The sequence below is a fragment of the Galleria mellonella genome, unplaced genomic scaffold (assembly GCF_026898425.1).
Source record: "Galleria mellonella isolate WM207_F2 unplaced genomic scaffold, CSIRO_AGI_GalMel_v1 utg425, whole genome shotgun sequence".
NCBI classification, from domain to species: Eukaryota; Metazoa; Arthropoda; class Insecta; order Lepidoptera; family Pyralidae; genus Galleria; species Galleria mellonella.
In genome coordinates, this window is record NW_026442098.1 from 348,252 (window position 1) to 373,382 (window position 25,131).

Genomic DNA, 25,131 nt, shown 5'->3' on the forward strand with positions numbered 1-25,131 from the left:
CCAACGACATATCTTGGTCATCACCTGCTTGATTTTCATACCTCTTGTAATTCATTACAATTTTGACTAGTTTATGCTAAAAATTTATTTCAACAACGTATTTATTAAATTAATTTATATTGCTATTGATACTCGTATTTTTCTAAATTTTTTTGGATAATGTACAATGAATGGGCCAAAAAAAAAAACAATAAACTTTAACAATAAATTAGTTTATAGAAACTCACTATTCTCGTGCCGTTGTGACTGCTGAGTTAATTGTGATAAATATTGGGACTGTGCTGCCGATAAACTACCCGACATGCCCATTGGCTGAAACAATATGGAATGGATTATACAATCAAATAAACGATCATTACATAAATTTTATTTTATTCATAACAATTGAAATCTACAAATCTACTTTAACTATACAACTGTTTTGTCACTCTCTTTCAAATTAGGTATTTAGAGTAAAAGAAAGAGATAAAACAGTTCAATAGCAAAAATAGTTTTGAGAGGTTTGACGTTCTTGAAAGGAAGCTGTTAATCTATATATATATATATATATATATATATATATATATATATATATATATATATATATATATATATATATATATATGGCTGTCAAACTCTCCATTGCCAACAATCCCTTTCCCCCCAATATACCGTGTTAAGTCGACCTCCACGAACCCCCCCCTCTCTGAAAACTATCATGCTGAATTCCAGGTGTATTCATCACGATGGGCTAACTGACCTGCCTTTTCCCTCACTAGTGCCCCGCCAGCGTATATCGTTACGCAGGCGGGGCTGCCATTCCATTATCATACATAAGTTATTAAGAGGCAAGGAAGAGACCTATTAGGTCGGACTCGCGTTCTCTGCTAGAAATCATTTCAGTCCTGTCGAATTCGTCATGACGGGTTCACTGACCTGTCTTCATCCTCCATCATTAAACGATTTTTTTTATACAATTTAGAATGGCAAACAAGCTGACGGTCCACCTGATGGAAAGTGGTAATCGTCGCCTATACACTTGAGCAGTACCACGGACATAACAGAGTATACTGTTTCGCCCATGATACTCTCCAAGCGTTGCCATTCCTGAGGACTCAGGTATTATTTCTCTGTACCCAGTAAATTCACGCCATATCCCAGCCTTCAAACCGAAACACAGCGATGCAAATACAACTGCTTTACGGTTGAAACACGAATAGGTCAGAGGTATACAAGCAAACGACTTTTGTACAAATATATGGTCAGTATACGCGAGTACACTGACTATAGGCGACGGTTACCACTTTCCATCAGGTGGGACGTCAGCTTGTATGCCCTTCTAAGTTGTATATATATATAAAAAACACTATTCCATGTTCATTCATAAATCCTTACCTGGTGGACTTGGTGGTGTGCGTTGTGGTAAGTTTCCGCGGGTGCAGGTTCGGTGCCGGCCGGGACACTGCCAGTCGCCGGCACTGTGCCCGCCGCCGCCGCCGCCGCCGTCACATTGTTCGCGGTGCTTATTTGCTGTAACACAAGCAAAAATTTTTTTTAACATATTGTTCTACAAAAACTAAAAATGGCAAATCAACACATTATTATAAAAAAAGGCGACCCGCTGTCAGAAAATTATCATTAACAAGTCATTAAATTCATATTTGAAATAAATAAAACACTTCAATGAACGAATATGCGACCAACAAGAGAGGAAACCCCATACCATACCATACCAGTGAATTACATAAAGAGGGCTAGGCTGTGCGGTCCCAGCACAGAATGGGTCACCTCTTCCTTTTCCAAAAATGTTGTAAAAGGTGACTAAGGGAACTTAAAGGTTGAGGGATGGGCAGCAGCGTCCCTCCTTAAATGTCACCAAAACCTAACTGCGGTTGGCTCAAGCATGGCAACTACTGGCAAAACTCCTCTTATGGGGGAGATTCGCAAATTCCGTTGCACATAGCAACCGAATTTGCGAATTTGTAAGATAAATGAAGACAAAGAAAGGAGTGTAGGTAACTTAACTTTACAGGTGGTAAATCAACGGTGGGTGGACATAAATTTGAGGTAGTGGTGAGAGATAGAGGTGGGGTCATGAGCTAAAGTTGGGGTGGAGGTAAGATAGAGGTGGAAGTAGATAACGGAGAAGAGGGGACGAGATAGAGGACTATGTGGAAATAAGATGCAAGTAAGATAAGGTGGAGGTGAGGTGAGATGTGGTGGAGGTGAGGTAAGATGAGATGGTAGAGTGTATGAGGTGGAGGTGAGATGAGGTGGTGGGGTAGATGAGGTGGAGGTGGAGGTAAGGTAAGACGAGATGGTGGGGTGGATGAGGTGGAGGTAAGGTGAAATGAGATGGTGGGATGGATGAGGAGGTGAGATGAGGTGGTGGGGTGGATGATGGGTGGAGGTGAGGTGAGGTGTAATGCGACGAGGTAAGGTAGACGTGAGGTGGAAATGAGGTGGTGGTACTCACGTCGATGAGCGAGTGGTGGTGGTGCGCGTTGTGGTAAGTATAGGTAGGTATGTGCGAGTCGGGCCCGTTGGTCGCCGGCCCGCCCGCCTCCCACTCCTCCTGCGGACCGCACCACACATTCACCAAACTAAACCAATCACAGGCCGGGGGAGGGCAAGCGTCATACCAACGATAACGCTTTTAAGTTGGTAACATTGTTTTCTTCATCTCTTATCAGGTCAATTAGCTCAGTCATATTCTCGTAATGTTAACACATACAGCCAGGATTAATCATTTCAAAATAGGATGTCATTATTCATTTTTATTGTCTATTGTCAATTTTTACAAAAAAAAAAAAATAATTGTGTCAAAACCAGTTGTTTTGATTTAAAAACTAAACTGCTGAATCGATTTTGATAAAATTTTTATGGGACCAATCTGGAAGCATATCCTTTCAGAAAAAGAATTTTTTTAAATCGATTTACTATTGACGGAGTTCTGAGGTGACAAACATAAAAAAAAAATACAACAGAATAGACAACCTTCTTCTTTATAAAAATAGGTTGAAAATGAATCTACTGATGATACCTTAGTAAAGAGTGAAACAGTGGTAATATTGTTTTCTCAAACATGCTTAGAAATGTGAGCATTATTTTGACAATCTTCTTCGAGATAAATCAAAATTGCCGTACTGGCCAGATACATGCGGGCAGCGGCCGGCAAAAGTTGTATGGAAATCCATATGTGTCGTGTTTTGCGGCCAAATAAATTACTATGTAAACTCATATCTGTCCTGTAATTTAAAAATGGAATGGCCTTTTACTTCGAAACATGACTACCAAGGAGGTAACTAATAAAAGGTTTTATTTAAATTTCGAACTGGCTTGCAAATAAAAAACTGTTTATTGAAAAAAAAAAAAACCAAAGGAACATTATGGCGCGTGAAAAATTATTATTGTTCGTTATTCGCCGTTGAACTTAAAAAGTAAAATTGTATTTTTGATTTCCGCGCATTGTTTGAGAAAAGTACTATACAAGCCTTGGCCACAACTAGGCATTGACGGACTCACGCATGTGTGCCTCGGCTACGCCTCGGCCCACATTTGCACATTCGTCCATCAATGGTTCAGTTGCTGGCCGCTGCAGTAATGTACTATTAATTTATTGCCGTCAAAGATATGACCAAGAATTCTATCTCTCTCCAACATACATACATCATTTTTACATATATAGAATAATATAGGAATAATCTTTTATTAATAGATAAATTACAACTTTGTATGCATAGACTGTGAATTAGAAACAGAAGGGTACAAAGTTTTAAATCTTACTCACTCAATCAGATATAAATATACTGAATGAAATGACATTTGTCAATTAATTATAATGTCAAATATCATTATTTTGTTGGTTCATTTTTTTCTGTTTTATTATTATTTTATGATATATTCTTGTTACTTATAAAAAATATTCAATACAATGTAGTATTGTTGCATATAAATAAATTAAAAGGAAAATCTTACTGTGGAATTGATCTGTGGTGTAATATTTTCCGTGTCATTCGACTGATTCTGGGCACTGGAACTCGGCGTGAACACCTGGTTATCAGAGAAGTTAATTCATTAAAACAACGTTCGAAACACAAAGGTAGTATGGTTGTGTTTCGGTTTGAAGAGCTTTTTTTTTTTAATGGATGATAACGGAATGATAATCCCGCTTGTTTCCCATTCTAAGTTTTATATATATAAAAAAAAAAAAAAATGTAATAGCATTCCTGATTGAGCAATAGAATTGTAAAAGACGACTAATCAAAAATGTTTCAAATTTACTTTAATAAAAACTATTTCTATATCTAATAAAAATGTTTATTAAACCTTAATTTTTTTATTATTATATGTGAAAATGTGTAAATTCTATATACATTTTCAATTCAATATTTAATTTGTAAGAATCTGTGTGTGTGAGACAAAAAGTAGACACGTCCGTATCCATACCATACACTACATCAGCCTTTCCCAAAGTGGGCAATAACGCCCCCTTGTGGGCGCTGCAGGCCTAAAGGGGGGCGGTAAGAACCCCAGAAATGAAGGGCGCTAAAAAATAATTTATTCTCAAAGTGGGCAGTAGACAAAATAAGTTTAGGAACCCCTGCACTACATGTATGACCATTTGTCATGGCATTAAAGCGCTATGAGTCATTCACTTCACATTAATAATATAAATAAGTAAAGTGCGTATGATCTGACGTACATATACCTTGGTGTCTGACAGAGAGCCTGACCACTCCTCGTTGTCCCAGTCCTCTGTGGCGGGGAACGAGTCGCCGATGTTGCCACCTGTTCACATTATGTAACAAATTTATTTATAAACATTTATTGACACAAGCTATAGAAGTGTTTAAGTTTCATTATCAGACTGGACATCATACAGGAGAATTATTTTTGTCAAAATAAACAAGTTTTAAACAAATGAAGGAAAGATAAAATGTTTTTGGTTTTGATGAAACTTGGTAGGTTACCTAAAAAAGACACAAAAATGAATAAGAAAAAAGCAGATCGAGTTCGATTCAGAATCGCGCTCATTACAAATAAAAAAAATTATTTGTGAAATAATTACAAAACGGTTTTCAGATGTTTTTCTCTACATTACTTCTTGCTAAATTTCATGATTGTAGATCAACAGAAAGTACTCTACAGGTTTTGATTTCCCTTAAAAATGTCAAAATATGAGATATAAATTAAACATAAATAAACGGCCGTATCTTTTGATTGCGTCGATTTAGAAGCTTTATTTTTTCACTGCTTTAAGAGATTGCAGACCTGAGTATTATGATATAAATTTCAACTTGATACTTCCACGCGTTCCTAAAGGGTCTTAACAGACAGACAGATGGACGGACAACAAAGTGATTCTATAAGGGTTCCATTTACCTTTGGAGGTACAGAACCGTAACAATAAATGATCTGCCAAGAATGTTTTTTTCAAGAGTTGCTTTGTGTGGTGTTGTAATTGTTCTGTGCATAGCCCGCCAGGGGATAGAAGGTTAAACGAGACGAATATGTCTGTGAATTTAACTTCGCATAGTTTATGAATTTCTATGGTTCCTTCTTGTCTTTATCATTATATGAGTTTGATGGCGAGGATCATAAATTTATTTGACATTAGCAAGTGGTTACAAAATAGATTTAAAATTTTGAAGTGGTAGAGATTTAAATTTTTAAAGGAAGTTAAATGAAATTTTGTAAAAAATAAATAAATACACTATCAGGTCATAACGAAATTTTGTGGATTTAATTTATAATGTAACTTGGATTGTAAACTAATTATAATAATTGTATATAAATAGACTGAGGACATGGCATGGAACAGATAAAGGAAACCACTAGGTGTCGTGTTGTATAGTGAGGTCAAAGATATGAATTGGAATAGAGCTGGCTGGAAGAGAATGTATGAATTAGTCGCCTTGACTATTTTATGAAAAGAAGAAATAAAGTATAAGAATAATGTAGATCGTGGTAATCTGAATCATTTGTTTATTTTTTAAAGCTAGTGTAATATTTGGTTTGTTTGCTAATCACAGTTGTATTGCATTGAAGATTGTTTACTATGTTGTTGTAAGGATAGTTATATATGTTAGATGCATTCTCGGTTGTTGATTATATGTGATGGAATGTCAGTATATTGTCGTAAATTGCAAATTGTTTGTTGTTTTTGGTTTTATTGCTTAGAAGATTGGTGTGTGTGCGCGTGTGCGTGTGCGCGCGTGTGTGCGTGTGTGTGTGTGTGTGTGCGCGTGTGCGTGCGTGTGTGCGTGTGTGTGTGTGCGCGTGTGTGCGCGTGCGTGCGTGAGTGTGTGCGTGTGTGTGTGCGCGTGTGTGCGTGTGTGTGTGTGCGCGTGTGCGTGTGCGCGTGTGCGTGTGCGTGTGTGCGAGCGTGCGTGTGTAGGTGCGTGCGTGCGTGCGCGTGCGTGTGCGCGCGTGCGCGTGCGCACCTGTCGCGGCGGGCTCGTGCCAGTCGGCGGCGCGCGCGGGCCGGCCGCGCGGCGGCGCGCCCCGGCGGCCGCCGCGGCCCCGCACGGCGCCGCCGCGCGCGCCGCCGCGGCCCCGCGCACCCCCCGCACCGCGCCCCGCCGCGCCGCGCCCGCCCTCGCCCTCGCCGCGCCCTGCGCACACGCCGACAACATATCACCTCCTACACTACTATCACGTACACACGTGCACCCCATCCTAGCGATCCAGCACGAGTTAATACCCTCTAAAAACTAAACACTCCAAGCTAAGTAAAATACAACTCTATAAACAAATCAATACAGTTCACATTACATACTAGATAACGAGTACACTCATTACAAGCTAAGAACTCACTATCACACTAAATACAAAATATATGAAAACAAACACAAAAATTACCAAATGCAATATTTTAACTTTTAACCAACAAGAATCAAATATATCTTTCATAATTTACCTTTCAACTAAATTAGAAACTTATACCAATCTTTACTACTATGTAACCACTATATAAATAATAATAAATAAAAAACACTCTCCCTACCTTTCACACCATCACCTCATCTCACTACCTCCATTAACACACTGTATCTGTATCATATCTATTCAGCACAACACAATTTACATTCACCCATCCATCTCTATCCAAACATTTTAAAAACTCATTCCTCTAAAATTTTATAAACACTTCAATTATTACCTAAAAACATGACAACAATATCTACCTTACATACAGTAAAATTCTAAATTACCATTATACTCAAAACAAATTAAAAAAACAAAAAAAAAAAATTAAAAACAAAATATAATAACAAAATATGTCTATAAATAGTAAATGGCTAAATACAACAAGATGTAATGATAAGTAATGAATTACAATACGTAATATATGGCGATAAATGGAGATTCTTTTTTTATACCTATTCTTGAGAACTCAGACGTTATTCCTCTGTACTCTGTAAATTCACGCCATATCCCACCCTTCAAACCGAAACACAGCCATGCAAACACAACTGCTTCACGGTTGAAACACGAATGGGACAGAGATTTTACCAGCAGTTGCCCCGCTTGACAGGCGGATTGACAACCACAATTAAAGTTTAGAGATATTTTAAGAGGGATACTGCTGCCCATGTCTTGCCCTACCTTAGTCGCCTCTTACGACATCCACGGGAAAGGGAATGGCATATTCTATGCCGGGACCACACGGCCAAGTCAAGCCAAGAGAGTGAGTATAAAGCGGTGGGTGATAAATGACGAAATATGGTACATACGCGGCCTCGGGCCGGAGCGACTGCGCGGCTCGCGAGGCTCGAGTTCGCCGTTGCCGGCCGCGGGCGCTGGCTTTTTCTTTTTTTTCTCATTAGTCTGCCACTCTCCCTGCAACGAACACAAATTTTATTACAAATGTTCAACAATATAATGTTTAAGCATACAGCTCGTCTGATGGTAAACGGTCACTATAGACCAGCTTTTTCCAAAGTGGGCGATAACGCCCCCTTGTAGGCGCTGCAGGCCTAAGGGGGGGGGGGGGGGGCGGTAAGAGACCCAGAAAAAAAATGAGGGCGTTGTGTAGAGGTTCGTTTAGAATTAATGTTTAATCTCAGCTAATGTAGGTCACAATAATTGAATAATTTAATTTGAAGTAATAGTGGTTTTTAAGTAGGTGAAAAAATGGAGGCGCTAAAAAATAATTTACTCTCAACTACTGCTCAGTAGACAAAATAAGTTTGGGCACCCCTGCCGTAGTCTATGGACGCCTACAACACTAGGGCTGTCACGTACACATTGCCAACCCTGAAGAAACCTTGATATACCCTTTTTAATAACCCCATACTATAGTCTCTAAGTAAAACCTTGGCAGGACAGCGAGAGCTCATTCTTAAGCCTGAGCGTTCTCGGGAGAAAATTCCTTTGAAACCGCACTGTACGTAACCATTTGGGTTCAAGCGTGTTAGGATGAATTCTCTATCGATGGTAAACGGTGCGATGATAAAAGGTAATAATGGGCAATCTAGAATCAACCACCCTTGTAATTGTGGAATCCCTGACTATGTGTATATACCCTATATCACATATGTATAACTCTTCGAAATTGTGCGGTAGCTTCGTAAAACGTAAGGGCTAAGATCAGAGGGCCTACTATGAAATGAAATTCCGGAGCTTAACATTTCGTTCGTCATAAATCTTAATATAAAAGTCCAAAGGAACAATATTTTAGTGTATTTAATATACGGTACATATAACGGAAATTTCGGAAAACATTTCGTGGTAGACCCTCAGGCAGTGGCGTAACAATAGGGTGGCAGGGCTGGCAAAATGCCACGGGCCCCCGACCCAAATGGGCCCCGGCTCAAGAGGCCACAAGCTCAGAATTTTTTTTACATTGTACCTGAGTATCTTCTTTTACTTGAAAAGTATCTTTTTAACTGATAGGGCCCCATCAAAAGAATTTGCTACAGGCCCCAAATGGTATAGTTACGCCACTGTCCTCAGGATAGCCTATTTTTTAGCAACTAAGAAACGTCACCTGCAATCGCTGTGTGTCCTCGAGGAGTAGATTACACGCGGCTACCATGTCGTTGTCAGAGTCATGTAGCGCCGAGCACACCTCCTCCTCTGTGCGACATGTCATCTCCATCAGTTCCAACACCTGAAGTACAATGAAATCATAATTATGAATGGTGGGATCGCCATCATCGAGTGCCCCATTTATTTAGGGTCAGCACGGTATGTTTGCTCCTTCCACAAATTCCTGTCAACTGTCGATTCCGGGCTTACTCCTCTTTTATGCATATCATCTTTCATACAGTCCGTCCACCTTTTCTTCGGTTGTCACCCTTCCTTTACATCCATCCACTTTCATACTTAACACTTTCTTTAAAATATGGCTTTCATTTCTGTGCATGTACCAAAACAACCAATAACTTTGCTACTTCTCCATTACTGGTGCAAGTTTTAGACTTTTATTTTTTAATCAGTGATAATGGAATAGTAACCCCGCCTGTGCTATTGGTATACGCTGCCGGAACCCCGGTGAGGAATATTAAACTCCATTACCAACAATCCCTTTCCCCCCAAAGTCTTAGACTGTATGACAGTGAAATTACAGGGTACGGAGACACCATTTTAGTTCTCAGGAATGGCAATGCATGAAGTACATGGGCGTGTCAACGCCTCTTGTGATGTTCATGTCTATAGACGACGGTTCTTTACATCACGTGGGCTGTCAGCTTGTTTGACATTCTAAGTAATTAATAAAAGAATAGACACATGATTACATTAAATGACTGATCTTTATGCTATAAATTACAATTTAAATCATCTTTTTTCAAATAGACTTGTTAAATTGTCATTTTTTTTAATCCACTGCAGGATTCGGAATGTAATTATATGTTGTCAAATAGCCCCATTACTAGCAATATACCCTGTCAGGTCGACCTTCGCGTGTTTCCCCCTGGAAACCATCGTGGCTAATTCTAGTTGAATTCGTCAAGATGGGCTAACTGACCTGCTTTCATGCTCATTAGTCATCTAACACTGGTGCCCCGCCAGCGTATACCGATAGCGCAGACGGGGTTACCAAACCATTATCACCCATTAAAAAAACCCTTCGCTTCCCGTGAGTATTATAGGAGGTGACTAAAACAATTTAATGGTCGAAGGATAGGCTGCAGCTAGAGGATTCGATCCCGGGATTCCAAAACCGGGATCCCGGGATCCCGGTCGAAATTTCGGTCCCGAAAATCTCGGGATTTTATGTAACAAATCCCGGGATTTTCGGGATTAACAAAAATTTTTACGAATTAATATATTAAGTGTTTTTGCATGATACGAAACGCATTTAATGTCTATTTGGTATTTATTGGTCATCTTGGATAAACAGTTGATCGATTGAATTAGTCTACGACGGCGTTGTGTGTAAATGTGTACAAAAGCTCGTCTTCACGACGTTGTGTATATGTAAGTAATATTAAACTATATTATTATGGTGTTAATTAGCGAAACAATGTTGTATTATGAGTGAATAAGGAGTAATAAAAACATATTAAAAACAACAAATTTTCATTTTCTAGGTTATGTTGTTCTTATTAAATTTATTTCATAGTGAAAGGCGTAGGGTAGGGACCTAAAATCCTTACAGCCTAATCTTATTTCAATTCTTTTCTTGAATCCTTTTTGTTATTGGGGGTCTTATTTTTCTTTCTGTTTTAGGCTACTAAAATGTCGCTGTCTAAAGAAAGTTTTTATATTAGACTCAAAAAAGATGGAGATGTTTTGTCTGTGTGGAGTCATTACTTAGTCAAAAAACAGGGTAACGACATTTTTAAAATTATTAAGAAGGAAATGAATATACTCGAGGCAAGTTTTATTTGAGGCTTCAATCTGGAACAAGCCTTTATTGACAATTCCTCTAACTTTAATTGAGCCTGAACGCGCTTCTCAGCTTCTGCATATATGTCCAACAAACTCAGAAGCAGGCTTGGAGATGAATATTGGACGCTTTATTATTTTTAAGATTTTATTTTCGCAATACATAATTAGTCTATTTTAAATATAAAACGTGATTACTGATTTATCTAGAATAAAACAAAACACGTATTGTTAATTATTTGTCTAGGTTTTTCTAAGTGAGTCTAACAAAGTTGATTTTCTCAAAATTTAATTTTTAGTAAGTATGTATTACAATTTGTAAAGTACAAATATTAGTCTTCAACGAAATTAGAAGCATAATTTTGTTAAATATAGCCTTAAAATGAAACTATTACCTATTACCAAAATAAAAATAGAATAATTGAAGATAATTTACTGAATTTTTATTGCTACTGTATTCCTAAATTGATCCCGGGATCCCGGTATTACCTTTCAGTAATCCCGAAATCCCGGGATTAAAAAAACCAGTCGGGACCGTATTCTCTAGCTGCAGCGTTCCTCTTAAAACATTATCAAAGCCGAACTGCGATTGACAACTTGAGTGCCAAGTGTGGCAATTGGCAACCCCCCTCCCCCTATTATGAGGATGGTCTACATTCAGCAGTGGACATTAATGGCTGACATGAATAATGATTATTGTTTGGAACAACAAAATGACGAGGCCCAGCAGGAAAAAGATGTGTTGAAAGGATAATATCCGAGTACTCAGGAATGGCAACGCATGGGGGGTATCATGGGCGAAACAGTACACTCTGTTATGTCCATGATACTGCTCATGTGTATAGGCGACGGATATCACTTTCCATCAGGTGGGCCGTCAGCTTGTTTGCCATTCTAAGTTGTATAAAAAAAAAAAAAAAAGAAAAAGATATAATAATGAAAAATGATGAAAAAAGTTGGAGTATATATTTTAAGGAAGGAATTGTAAAGAGAGATTTTTTCTATATAAATAATATTCACATATGCATGTGAGTGTAAATGTATATGTTTTATGTTATAAAAAAATGATATTTTCCTTGTAATTAAACTGATATAATTATATCCATAGGGACCGAGTCATCATGACAACAAATTTTAACTTTTTGAAAAAAACAACAGCTGAGTTTCTTGTCCATTCTTCTGAACTGAAAATGCACTCCGAATGGGCGGTAATGAAAAATGTTACTATTCGAAAATGCTTAAATCTAAGTTTAGTTGACTAAAAATATTTCTTTATTTCATCCAAGTCCTTAAAAAGGTTTTGCGTATTGTGCACACAGACAGATAAATATTTCAATAGCTTGTATTTTGGAATGTAAATCTGCAACTGTCTACGTTACTACATACAGCCAGTGTCTCGATACAGTTTTTTTTTTTTTTATAACATCCGGCACGCCAAGGCATCGGTCATTTCGTATAGTCACGCTATGTCTAAAAGGGGTAGAACATTAATGATAAATCTATTTAATACACGCAAAAACCACTGGTCAGAGTATGATGCTGCTTTCACTACCTATGCACTAAATGAAAACATTTAAATAACACTAGCAATTTCCCGTGGTTTTGCCCGCATGCATTACTATCCTATGTATTAAGTTAGATATCAAACTTCAACGTACACGTGTAACAAACTTCCTTTAAATCCGTTAAACAGTAAGGATGAACGGATTGCCAATAATAGATACTATCCCATTGTTAGCAATATACCTTAACAGGCCGACCTCCACGCGGCCCCTCTTGGAAGCTATCGTGGATAATTCCTAACGAATTTATCTTAATGGACTAACTGGCCTGTTTTCATTTTCATCTATCATCCTTCATTGGTGCCTCGCCAACGTATACCGATAGCGCAGATGAGGTTACCACCTCATTACCACCCATTAAAAAAAATCGTTTAAGCGTAATTGAGTGACAAACATTCAAACATCTTTACACATTTATAATATTAGTACGATAGAAGAATGCTACCATCTGCGTCTATTTCTTTACTTGTTCTAAAAAACGTTTGTGGTCGGTTAATTTTTTTTAAAGGGTGAAAATGGAATGGTAGCCCCGCCGCGCTATCGGTATAAGCTGGCGGGGCACCAGTGACAGATAACAGGTGGAAATGAAAGCAGGTCAATTAAGAAGCAGATCATCATGAAGAATTCCACGAGAATTAACCATGATGGTTTCCAGGGGGAACCGCGTGGAGGTCGACATGATAGGGTACATTGCTAATAATGGAGCTGTTAGACCCCATTACTAACAATCCCTTTCCCCCTATACCGGTTCATTGTTATTCTAATATTTTTGTTAGATATAATACATCCTAATTAAACATAGTTTATTGGGGGGAAGGGATTGTTAGTAATGGAGACTGAAAATCCCATTGCTAGCAATATACCCAACCAGGTCGACCTCCTCGCGGTCCCCCCTGGAAACTATCATGGTTAATTCCTGATGAATTCATCATGATGGGCTAACTGGTCTGTTTTCATTCTCATCTATCACCCTTCACTGGTGCTCCGCCAGCGTATCCCGTTAGCGCAGGCGGGGTTACCATACCGTTTTCACCCATCAAAAAATAAAAACAGTTTATTGTACCCGTGCGAAGTCTGTATCGAATGGGCATATAATAATCTACGACTTGCGGCTTCCCGCATTTTTATTTGTAACTTTATTGTACAGTAAAGCTACCCCTTTATTCATAAAAAAAAAAAAACATTAAACCTCTCGTAAAACTATTTTAGTTATTGAACTGTTTTGTCTCTTTCTTTTACACTAAAGTTTACAGTTTGAATGAAAGTGACAAAACAAAGTATGTTTGTGGAAAGGTTTTAGTTTTTATGAACACAGAGTTAAGACTATAGAAAATAGGATACGGAGTTGTTAAGAGAAGAATGAGTACAATGGCGGTGTTATTCCATTAAAAGGGATGTCTTCCAATCTACTTTTGAATATCTAATAGAAACTGTGAATAATGGGTACGTTTTTTTTTATACAACTTAGAATGGCGAACAAGCTGACGGCCCACCTGATGGAAAGTGGTAACCGTCGCCTATAGACATGAGCAGTACCGTGGACATAACAGACTATACTGTTTCGCCCATGATACCCTTCATGCGTTGCCATTCCTGAGGACTCCGAACCCTTCAAACCGAAACTCAGCTATGCAAACACAACTGCTTCACGGTTGAAACACGAATGGGACAGTGGTACCCAAGCAAACGACTTTTGTACAAAGTCTCCCTCTGGTATTGTGTTAGGGGTAAATAGAAATAGGACTAAATTATTTTGTGTTCGTTTAGGACGTTTTATGATACGGTTTATGGTTTAAAGTCCTTAAGTGAAATGATAATACATATCAGGGTTTTGCTCTTTTGAGGGCAAAACAATACACTGTTTTGTGACCATTTTGTGCTACAATAACACACGCAGGAAAGGAAAAATTGTTACTTCTTTTTTGCTCTTTTGAGGGCAAAACAATACACTGTTTTGTGACCATTTTATGCTACTATGACACATGCAGGAAAGAAAAAATTGTTCCTTCTTTTTTGCTCTTTTCAGGGCAAAACAATACACTGAGTTGTGACCATTTAGTGTTACTATGACACACGCAGGAAAAGAAAAAAAATTTTACTACTTTTATGTATTTTTTTTTTGTATATACATTTTTTTATCTTTTTTTTTTACTGTGCATGTCTATATATGTCTGTCATTATTTATGTGCTGTAAGTAATGCAAATAAATTATATACCTATCTATGTATTTAGCCAGTGATTCTCAACCACTGTGCCGCGGCACTTTAGTGTGGCGCCAAATTTTAAAAATGTGCCGCAAAATTTTGCAAATTTTAAATTTTTTTATCATAAACTATTTATGCAGTGTGTTGTAGTAAGTAGATAATTTTTATCTTTTTCTTTGTGTGCCGCCAAATTTTGAAATTGTTAAATTTGTGCCGCAACAAAAAAAAAAGGTTGAGAATCACTGTATTTAGCTATGCAATGACTTACCATTCTGCGGACGTCTGTGGCATCTTCGCTTTTACGATCGATCATATTAGCCATACGAAGTTGTTCTGTTGTGGCCTGCAACACAACACAATTTTACTGTTATCACATTGCTCACTGCTCCTCGTCACGCCTCATGAGGAACGGTGATAGGGGGGGGGGGGGATATTAATAATGAGATTTAACAACCCCATTGCTAGCAATACACTCTATCAGGTCGACCTTCACGCGGTTCCCCCTAGAAACCAGAGTGGAATTCTTGCTCAATTGATCACTATGGCCCAACTGACTTGCCTTCATCGTCACCTGTCACCCGTCACTGGCACCCTGCCAGCGTATACCGATAGCGCAGGCAGGGTAAACATTTTATCATCACCCATAAAAAAAATGAGGAACGGTGACCAAGCTCTTACTGCGCCATAATACATCTCTGTTAATCTGTATTGTGGCATAGATTTTTTTTTTATACAACTTAGAATGGCAAACAAGCTGACGGCCTGTTGGAAAGTGATAACCATCGCCTATAGACGTGAGCAGTACCATGGACATAACAGAGTATACTGTTTCGCTCATGATACCCTCCATGCGTTGCCATTCCTGAGGACTCGGGTGTTATTCCTCTGTACCCAATAAATTCACGCCATATCCCACCCTTCAAACCGAAACACAGCCATGCAAACACAACTGCTTCACTTTTAAATTGATCCGCAGAATTAAAGCGAGTCAGATAGAAAATACGATGTTTCATAAATACTCGAGGAAGACTGTACAAAAATCGAATACTTGGAAACCTTTGTCCATTCGTGTTTGTCATAAAGCAATTGTTTCCACGACTATTTCGCTTTGAAGACTGCGGTATGGCAATGAAATTACAGAGTACAGAGGCATAACATCTTACTCCTCGAGAACGACAACGCATGAAGGATACAGTATACTCTATTATGGCCATAGTACTGTTCATGTCTATAAGCGACGGCGACTACTCTCCACCAGGTGGGCCGTCAGTTTGTTTGCAATTCAAAGTTGCAATAAAATAAACTCTAGGATAGCTAGATATAAAAAGTTTTTTTAACATAGTCTACATTTTAAACTTAGAACGTGGAATTGTTAAACACATGTTTAAATTCAAATATTTCAATTAGATTTTCGAGCTGATGATTTATAAAAAAAGAAAAAGATGTCTGCGTTTGGCGCCACTAGTACCTGTGGTTTGATCTTCTCCTTCGGCTGTGGCTTCTCTGTGCCCTTGCCCTTGTCCTGTGCGTGCTTGCCCTCCTTCCCGCCGCCGGCTTTCGCACCACCCTTGGTGGCGCGCGCACCCAAACTCATGATTATCAGCTATTTTTTTTATATTTACAGCCTCTATTTACAAGCAGCTGTTGACAAATACATATTAAATAATAACCGTTGGTAAGTATGAGTATATAAATCTGCTTTATTCACATATTAACTTCGGGGTTAACCATCACGAACCAAGTTCGGACTCGATTTGGAGTTCTTATTTATGAGCTCGGCTGTTTACGACAGCAATAATGCAGCAAACTCGAAGTTAATACGTAAGCAAAACCGGTATTCTTAAATAGTTATAACACACAATAAATATTTATTTACAATTATTATTTATTTTTTTATGAGGACTATAGTGTTGTGCCTGTTATTTCATTGATATATTCCATCCCGATAACATTACGCGTAATGTGCAGGTACCTACTACCAAAAGAAATTATTACTCACCTAACTATACTTGCTGCAGTGAAAATATTTTTTAAAAGCTAAAAATATACATCTGACTAGGCCGTATGAATTTCATTTTTTTGCCTATTCTTCTCAAAAGAATTTAACAAAAAAAAAAAGGTAAAATAGTCGTGTTCTTATCAGGACTATGTGCGTTAGAACAAATACGTTTTTGTATGAAACTGTTACCTGGGAACTACCAATATATTTTTGTATCGGTAGTTCCCAGGTAACATAGTTTCATCAGCCATCTTGAATAGATTTAATACAGACTGTCTATTAAAATAACTAATTTGTATTAAGTGTGATATAATAGAAAAAACATGCGACTTCTAGTACAATTTTCAATAGATTCGAACTGGTGAATTAACAATAAAATTAGTATAATTAAGTAATTTACACGTTCATATAGTAACGGAACTAATTTCCAAGCTATATTATCAATTTTAATAAACTTGGAAAATTAACTAAAATCCATTAGTGTTCCTAGTTTACTTATAAATAATGATATATTACGAAGATAACTAGTACTTAAAAGTATTAATGAATAATTAGTTAATTACATTTGTAATATAAATGTCACTTTACTAAAATGTACTAAACATAGGAATTTATTTTAGTGTAGATCACAAAATTTGAAAATTTGACATTATAAAATAGTTAGGTCTTTTATGACAACAATCAATATTGATATTTTAGATGGAGGCATAATATAAGATAATAGTACAATACAATGAATATTAATTTATTTCATTGTGTTGTTGTATCAAAAGGTTGTGTGACATACATTTCATTTTTCATATTTCGTGTTTATAAGACCACTAGCCAACTCTTATAACGTAGCGATTACTTGATCTGTGGTTCTTCATTTAAAATTCGTAATTATGAATTGGTTATTCTGAATGAATGTTTAGATTAAATCAAGTTACCCACAATCATATATCTATTAAAAAATCCATTTTTAGCACGAAGGCATCGAACTTTCGACCTTGAGATAGTTAACCAAATAAGCTATAAAAATATTTTAATTCAATGACAACAAATAAAAATAAGATGGCGGCTAAGGATCTAAATTCAACTGGTTTTCACGTAGACGTCACCTAATTGCATTTTATTTAAAAAGAAACTACCGAACTACGCATTAAAAACGTTATCTGATTTAAGTATTGGCTATTGTAGTTAGTAGGGTATTAGCTCATATAACTGATTTGAATTTTATTCAAATTTATATGTTCTTTTATATATTTTTCTATTGTGTAACAAATAATAATATATAATAATACTTTATATATAATATTTATAAATAAATAAAAACATAAGAGCCAGGTTTTCGATCTACAATACCTTATGGGATGAGAAAACAAACAACGAATATTTAGAAATACACACAATTTTGAATTCAGAACGCAGAATCCCGTTGTTTTTTTTTTCAGTTTGGCGGCATCGTCAGATATTTGCACAGGGATGCCAGGTAGGTTAAGGCCGGCCTTGGACTAATACAGGAGTAAATTGAACTGAGTACCTGAATTTGTTTAAAAAGAAACATCTTTACAAATGGTAAAGATGTTTCTTTTTAAACAAATGCTGTAACGGACCCCAATAAAGAACACGTATTCGAAACATCAAAAAATGGGTTATGAAAAGACAAAAATTTGAAAATTCAGCATTAAGTTACAATAGGCAAGGTCTAAAATAAAACGTGCCGTTAAGTCCGTAATAAAATAATAAACACGTTATAGAGGTCAATGTCGCAGGCTCTTACTAAGCCCAAGCCGTAGGCAGCTATCCAAAAACATCACCATATTAGAACAATGCAATAAATACAAGTCTGTCTGTACTATAAAAGGGAATGCTTTGTGCGACAATGATGTTTGTTATCATCATCATTACTATAATTAACTCATCCATCGTCCGCTGATAAACATAGGTCGCTCACATATTTTATAAAAAAAAAAAAAAAAATTGCATCCATACATACACCACATACACCACATACACTAGATGTACAGATACATACAGAGGTAGTCAGATCTCGTTGGCGAATCTTTCTTCTCGTATACGATATTTTTTCGCCGAACACAAGCAATAAAGATACAAACCCATGTTAATTCCTTTTATTAATTCGATGGTTAACTTTATGTAATAATTAAGACTGTGTTAAAAAAAAAAAAAAACTACTTTAATTTCACACCATTTGATTAAAATCTAAACTACAGAACCAATTTAGATAAAATTTCTATGGAACCAATCTGATATATACTTTCAGAGAAAAAAATAAATAAATAAAAAAAAAAATAAAAAATTTCAAATCGGTTTACAATTGACAGAGTTATGAGGTAACGGACATAATAAAAAAAATGAAACTGAATAAAAACTTCCTTGTATTTGAAGTCGGTTAAAACTCTCTTATATGGTGTTTCAAATGTATAAAAAAAATAGGCTATATAAATCTATTATAATTGATAATCAAAAGAGTAAAATTTGTCATAATGTGATTACCATAAATACCACGCCGAGGAAGTAGTGGGCATAGATATTAAAAAAAAAAGACACGAATGTTTCGAATCTTCTCAATAATGTTTTCTTTCTTATTTTTTTTTTTTTATTTTAGGTGACATAACATTGTAGAGTAATTAAGGAAAATCTGCGCGCAAAATTAAAAAGTTTATCAACACAAATAAATTTGCCTCGCCATGCCATTGTAACACAATTCATCATACTCAATGTTAACCGGTTTATCACATCCCGTTTATCACGTAATATACGGAATTTTCCCAAGAGACTACAGCATGGGGTTCTTCAAAAGGGGAGTAAAGAGGTTTCTTCAGGGTCGGCAACGCGCGCGTAATACCTCTGGTATTGCAGGTGTTCATAGACTATGTTGACCGCTTACCCTCAGGTGGGCCATATTATGCTTGTTTGCCACCTCAATGGTATTAAAAAAAATCTAACTAAGAATACCATAATCACATACATATATATAAAGCTTTCTCAAATAAATTACATGTAAGTTAAACCGGAAGTTATTACATTACGATCTATAATATTAATAAAAAAAAACAAATTCCAGTCATTGAAGGTATCTTTAGAAACGGTGGGTAATTGAAAATGTTAAATGTTATTAAAAATCTTACTAAAATATAATAAATATGATATAATAAGTAAAATATAAATATATAAATAAAATATAGATATAATAAGAAAAATATAAAGTAAAATATAATAAGTAAATGATGTCTGTACATGGGGAGATATTTAAGAAAAATTCAAATCTTAATAAAACCAATATATGGCTAAAACAAAAAATCTGAATTTTTGTCTGTCTGTTCTGGAATCACACAAAAACTACTGTACCAAATTGGAGGCTGTTTTCAAAGTTATATTTCTAAAGACCTAACTTAAAAATTGGTATATGTGACATCTTGATACAGTACCTAGTGGTGGTCTTTCATTGGTTTTCCTTCCTACTTATCCAAAATCTATGTGTACAAAGTAGCGAGCACAAAGCTAGTTTAAAATATTATTGTTTAGGTTTTGAAACATTGACAAAAATCCATAGACTTGAATATAGTATTAATGTGAAGTGTATTGTAACTGTAATTATTGTACTTTTTTAAATCAATATTATTTCATATATGTAGTTATTATTATAACTATAAAATGACATATCGTAAGAGTCTGTAACAGATGTATATGAATAAAGATGTTTTGATTGATTGATTGAAAGTTTATCATCTCATAAGTTCATCATCTTCCCACCCTTCTCACATATCACTTGGGGTCTGTGAACATGTTTTTCTCTGCCATTTATCTATATTTGCAATCGTCTTTCACACAGTTCATCCATATATCGTTAGTTCTTCCTCTAACTTATCGTCAACCCCATTCATACTTACATTCCTTTTTTTATAAACATTTTCCTAATCTATTAAACCATAAGAAATACATATATTTAATGGTCAAATAGAAGAAAAATAAATAAATGAAATTTCAAATAATTATGGCTGCTAGAAATCAGTGGAAGATCAACAAACACTATGTTGATATTTGAAATGAAGGGATAAATATATGGCTATAATGATATATGAATTAAATATAACTGGAGACTTACAAATGTAAAGACTTTACTGTTTACATTATATAAAAAAAAACAGCTCAGCTGATTTGGAGATTAATGTGAATAAATGTAATATGAGATTTTTAAATGTTAAGATTAAATAAATATAAAAGAAAAAAAAAGAACTAACAATGAAACTGACTTTCAGAGGTGATGCATAAATACCACACACATTTTCCCTAACCACAATGATAAAAAGAAAAGAAAAATATTACAACCATAGACAAAAGTAGAACTGTGTGAGAATCTTCTTTTAGAGGCCAATTAACAGATAAGAAAACATTACTTTTGTGTGTTACAGTGGTACATCTAACAAAAACTATGATTATTATTTGAAATGTTTAGATAGAAATAACTGTTTACTAGAACATTTCACATATGTAAATAATCCATTAATTATTTAATGTAATCATCAATGATAGTAAATGCATAATGCTGATAACATAATCAACAAATAAACAAGTTTACACATGCCATTACAAAAGAGTAAACAATGAATTTGTATGCCTATATTATGTTGACATAAGAAAATAAATGTTATGTTAAAATATATGGTTAAGTAAGTATGATATGATTCCTTATCCCCACGCAGGAACCATGGAAGGATCTAATCTACTATGTAATGAACAGAGAAACTGCTTGAAAAAAATCTCTGGAATTAGCATGTATACATGAAAGTTATAAAAGTGGATGAAGTGAGGAATTTTTGTAAAGATGGAGGTCCTTGACACCATGGCCTCTCTGCTCATCTCATAAGGGACTTGGCATAAAGACAGTTAGTCCACCAAAAGTATCAAAATTGGTTATTAAAAGTAATAAAGTTCAAGGTCATTCTCGAAAGTATGCAACTGGGATGTAAAATACAATTTCCATAAGTACATGTATGTAAGAGTAGATGTGGAAAGATACAAATATTTTTTTCAGAAATGTGATAAGAATATATAATTTTAAATTATCCCAACCAAAGTGCGGGCAAAAATTTTGTTATGACAAAATTATATCCTGTAAATATTTTTTTTTTATATTACTATAGCAGCAAACAAGCATTCAGATACGAGTCCTAGAATTTCAGAGCCATAGCAAATATGGTTTTCTTAGCACTGAATGTGCAAACTTGTTTCTTACTCATGGTATACTAAATTTAATCTACCCCCATCAGAGACTTTGGCATGAGTGCTCTCAATTTTAAACACAAACCATATGTTATTTGTCTCCATAATAGAATGAGGGATATTAGCACAGCTCATGTTATATGGGTCCCGGTACTGTCATCCTCATCACAATTAATATCAAAACATTATAAAAACAAAAAACATAAATAAAATGTAAATACAGTGAATATTTTACATTGTTATTGTAACTTATATTAAAAAATAAATATAGTTTACATAATATTTTTAGTTACCTTTCTCTGACTTCACTTTTAGAGGCCTAACATGAAGATACTTTATTGCTTGAATTAATATAATTGATTCAATTATGTATGGAGTCATAACTTCATTACAAATAATTGTCATTAACTATCTAACCTTCATAATGTTCGCATATTTAAGCTATTTGACTGTACCAACTGCTTTTATATGTAATTTTAGTTCACTAATTAGTTACTAAGTAGACTTAAGAAATCTTAATTACTTCCTGTATTAATTGTATATTACTTATTTATTTATTTATTTATTTGGGCACAGCAACAGTATTACAATTCACATTAAATTAAATATAATGAATTTTATAATTAATTGTTTTAAAATTGTATACCATTAATTGCTACGCACAGCGTTAGCTTATACTAGATTCAACATTATATATAATAACTATAGAAAATGAGAACAATTATATATTAAACTCAGACACTTCTTTTGCCATTTTAAGAAAAGAATTTAAATTATAAGCAAAAATGTCCAATTCATTACAATTATTGTACAGTCTGCACATACGGAAGAGAGGATCATTAAAAGTTACATTGTTATTACAATAAGGTACATGAAATAATTTTAATATTCTCTTATTACCTTCTGTTTTAAACGGAACATGGCCTAATAGATCGATAGCATCCCACTTTGCGTTTATAATTTTATATAGCGTGTTCAAATCTTGGATTGAACTTTACAATTACAATTGAAATTACAAATCTTTATTTAATATATGTTTGTAAAAGAATTATGTAAAATTTATCAAATGTGTATTTATATGTGTAATATGTAAATGTGTAATATAAAATTATATAAAATGTAAACAAAACTAACTGTATCCTACAGTAATATCTGCTTTAAATAGAAAAAATACAATTGATAACAGATCAACATGGTTCATCTGTGTACCAAATCTCATTCAAATTAGGGTCAAAAACTTTTATTAGAACTTCAAATTATGACAATATACACTTTAAAAATTGTATCTTGTATTTTTCCTCACTTTTGGAAACACTACCAGGTTAATGTATTTACTGGTAATTCTAATGAATCTAATAACATGGAAGACTAGGTATATTTGTATGTAACTTTCATTAAAACAAGAATTGTTTCTTAGCAGCAGAATACCCTAGTCTAAATTTTTAATTATTACCTAGTCTCTTGATATAAATCAATTTACAAACACTTACAAACCTTGAGAAGTCCTCTAATACTGACAATCTCACAATAAATCAGATAAAATGCTTCGCATTAAATAAAAGCGTCGGAAAGCGGTAAATTAGTAAACAAAACATTTGGGCGGGTCTTAACACATTTTGCTACTTCTACAATTAAAAGAAAACCTATAAAATGACAAATACTTGAAAGAAGACTTTTATAACGTTACGATTGTTGAAATACGGGAAATATTTAGTTACTTTTCGACGAAATCAGGACAATGATTCATTACAGGCGGATGGCAAGGGCAAAATATAATTGCGAAGAAAGCGAGCCGATTTCCATTGGAACCCTGACAAAAATCCGACAGATCCACTTTTTCATGGCATTTTAAGCGCTCACGTCATCAAATTTCAACACGTTCAAGATGAAATTCTGTAGGCCAGCGGCACATGTGGGGACGCCATTCTTGAAGCACCTTTCTTGGTATCAAAATGACAGTCTTTGTTGATGAAATAACCGTGCACAACACCATATTACACCTCATTTACACGCACATCATCACACGTTGGAGAATAATTTCCAATTTTTACCTTAATTCTAATATAAATCCGAATTATAACTGATTTTTAAATAAAATTTGCTAATTCCCATACCTGTGAATGCGCTCTCAAACGCAAGCTGGTCACGTGATTCCATAGTGTTGCAGCATTTGTAAATTTTTTATTCTTATAAATAATTTCGAACAGAGTGGCCAGTTTCTAAAATATAATTGCCAAATGAAAAAAAAATATAAATTCGTTAATTTTAAAATAAAACGAATTTTTTTATTCTAACAGATTACAATTGTATGATGGAAAATTTATAATTATCAATACTACTATTTAGAAAAAAGACAATGACTAACGGTCAAAATTTAGTCGAATCCACATATTCTTAATCTATGTGAAACAAAAATTTTCTACTTGTCCACTATCTTTGATCTTTAATTATTTAGATTGTTTTTTTGATGGGTGATAATGGAATGGTAACCCCACCCGTGCTATCGGTATACACCGGCAGGGCACCAGTGAAGGATGATAGGTGAGGATGAAGCAAGTCAGTTAGCCCATCGTGACGAATTCAATAAGAATTGTTCACGATGGTTTCCAGGGGGAACCACGTGGCGGTCGACCTAATAGAGTATATTGCTAACAATAGGGCTATCAATCTCCATTACTAACCATCCCTTTCCCCCCAATTATTTTGATTAGAATCATGAAATAAAGTCTCATGTTAAATTATATAGACGGATCCGTAGATACTATCCTTAATCTTTGAGTAAATCAGAGAATTGTCTGCTTTTGTTATTTGTCTGCTGAATTGCATTGACTTTTTAAAAAGAAATTAACTATTATATAGATAGAGAACCACGATAGACTTGTTGCCATTAATTAAAAATAAGATCCATGGTTCTTTTTATGGGTGATAATAAAATAGCAACCCCCCGCGCTATCGGCGGGGCACCAGTGAAGGATGATAGATAAAGATGAAGTAGGTCAGTTAGCTCATCGTGACGAATTCAACAAGAATTGTTCACGATGGTTTTAAGGGGAAACCACGTGGAGCAAGTCTAGCAATGGGGCTGTCAAACTCTATTGTTAACAATCCCTTTTTCCTTCCGAAATCCATGGATTACCTCCTACTGTACAATCTCTTTTTCTCTATTTAGTTCATATAAATCTATAGCGTATTTGCTTTGCCTTTTCCATTGTGTATAAACTGATAGTATTACTATCATCCCTAAGAACAATTAATTACATAGAAGGAATAATAAAATAAAAACTGTAAATAATATGGTTACCTCCTTTCTTTTTATACA

The 25,131-nt window shown here is 35.2% G+C and overlaps 1 protein-coding gene across 13 annotated transcripts in view; it reads right to left on the bottom strand.

The window, feature by feature from the left end:
* Window positions 1-24,020, bottom strand: part of LOC113513909 (inaD-like protein) — a 332,239-nt gene extending 308,219 nt beyond the window's left edge. For 6 of the 13 annotated variants that reach the window (XM_052898429.1, XM_052898445.1, XM_052898442.1 and 3 more), the window contains exons 1-11: window positions 23,927-24,020; window positions 16,053-16,225; window positions 14,853-14,927; window positions 8,975-9,097; window positions 7,719-7,824; window positions 6,426-6,596; window positions 4,685-4,770; window positions 3,958-4,032; window positions 2,456-2,554; window positions 1,375-1,509; window positions 228-312 (exon numbers count right to left, since the gene is read on the bottom strand). In XM_052898429.1, the coding sequence (XP_052754389.1) occupies window positions 228-312; window positions 1,375-1,509; window positions 2,456-2,554; window positions 3,958-4,032; window positions 4,685-4,770; window positions 6,426-6,596; window positions 7,719-7,824; window positions 8,975-9,097; window positions 14,853-14,927; window positions 16,053-16,178 (1,081 nt within the window). In that variant the 5' untranslated portion in view covers window positions 16,179-16,225; window positions 23,927-24,020. Of the gene's footprint in view, window positions 1-227; window positions 313-1,374; window positions 1,510-2,455; window positions 2,555-3,957; window positions 4,033-4,684; window positions 4,771-6,425; window positions 6,597-7,718; window positions 7,825-8,974; window positions 9,098-14,852; window positions 14,928-16,052; window positions 16,226-23,863 lie in introns of all 13 variants that reach the window. The other 7 variants (XM_052898431.1, XM_052898430.1, XM_052898439.1 and 4 more) reach the window with 7 other exon arrangements.
* Window positions 24,021-25,131: the final 1,111 nt, after the last annotated feature.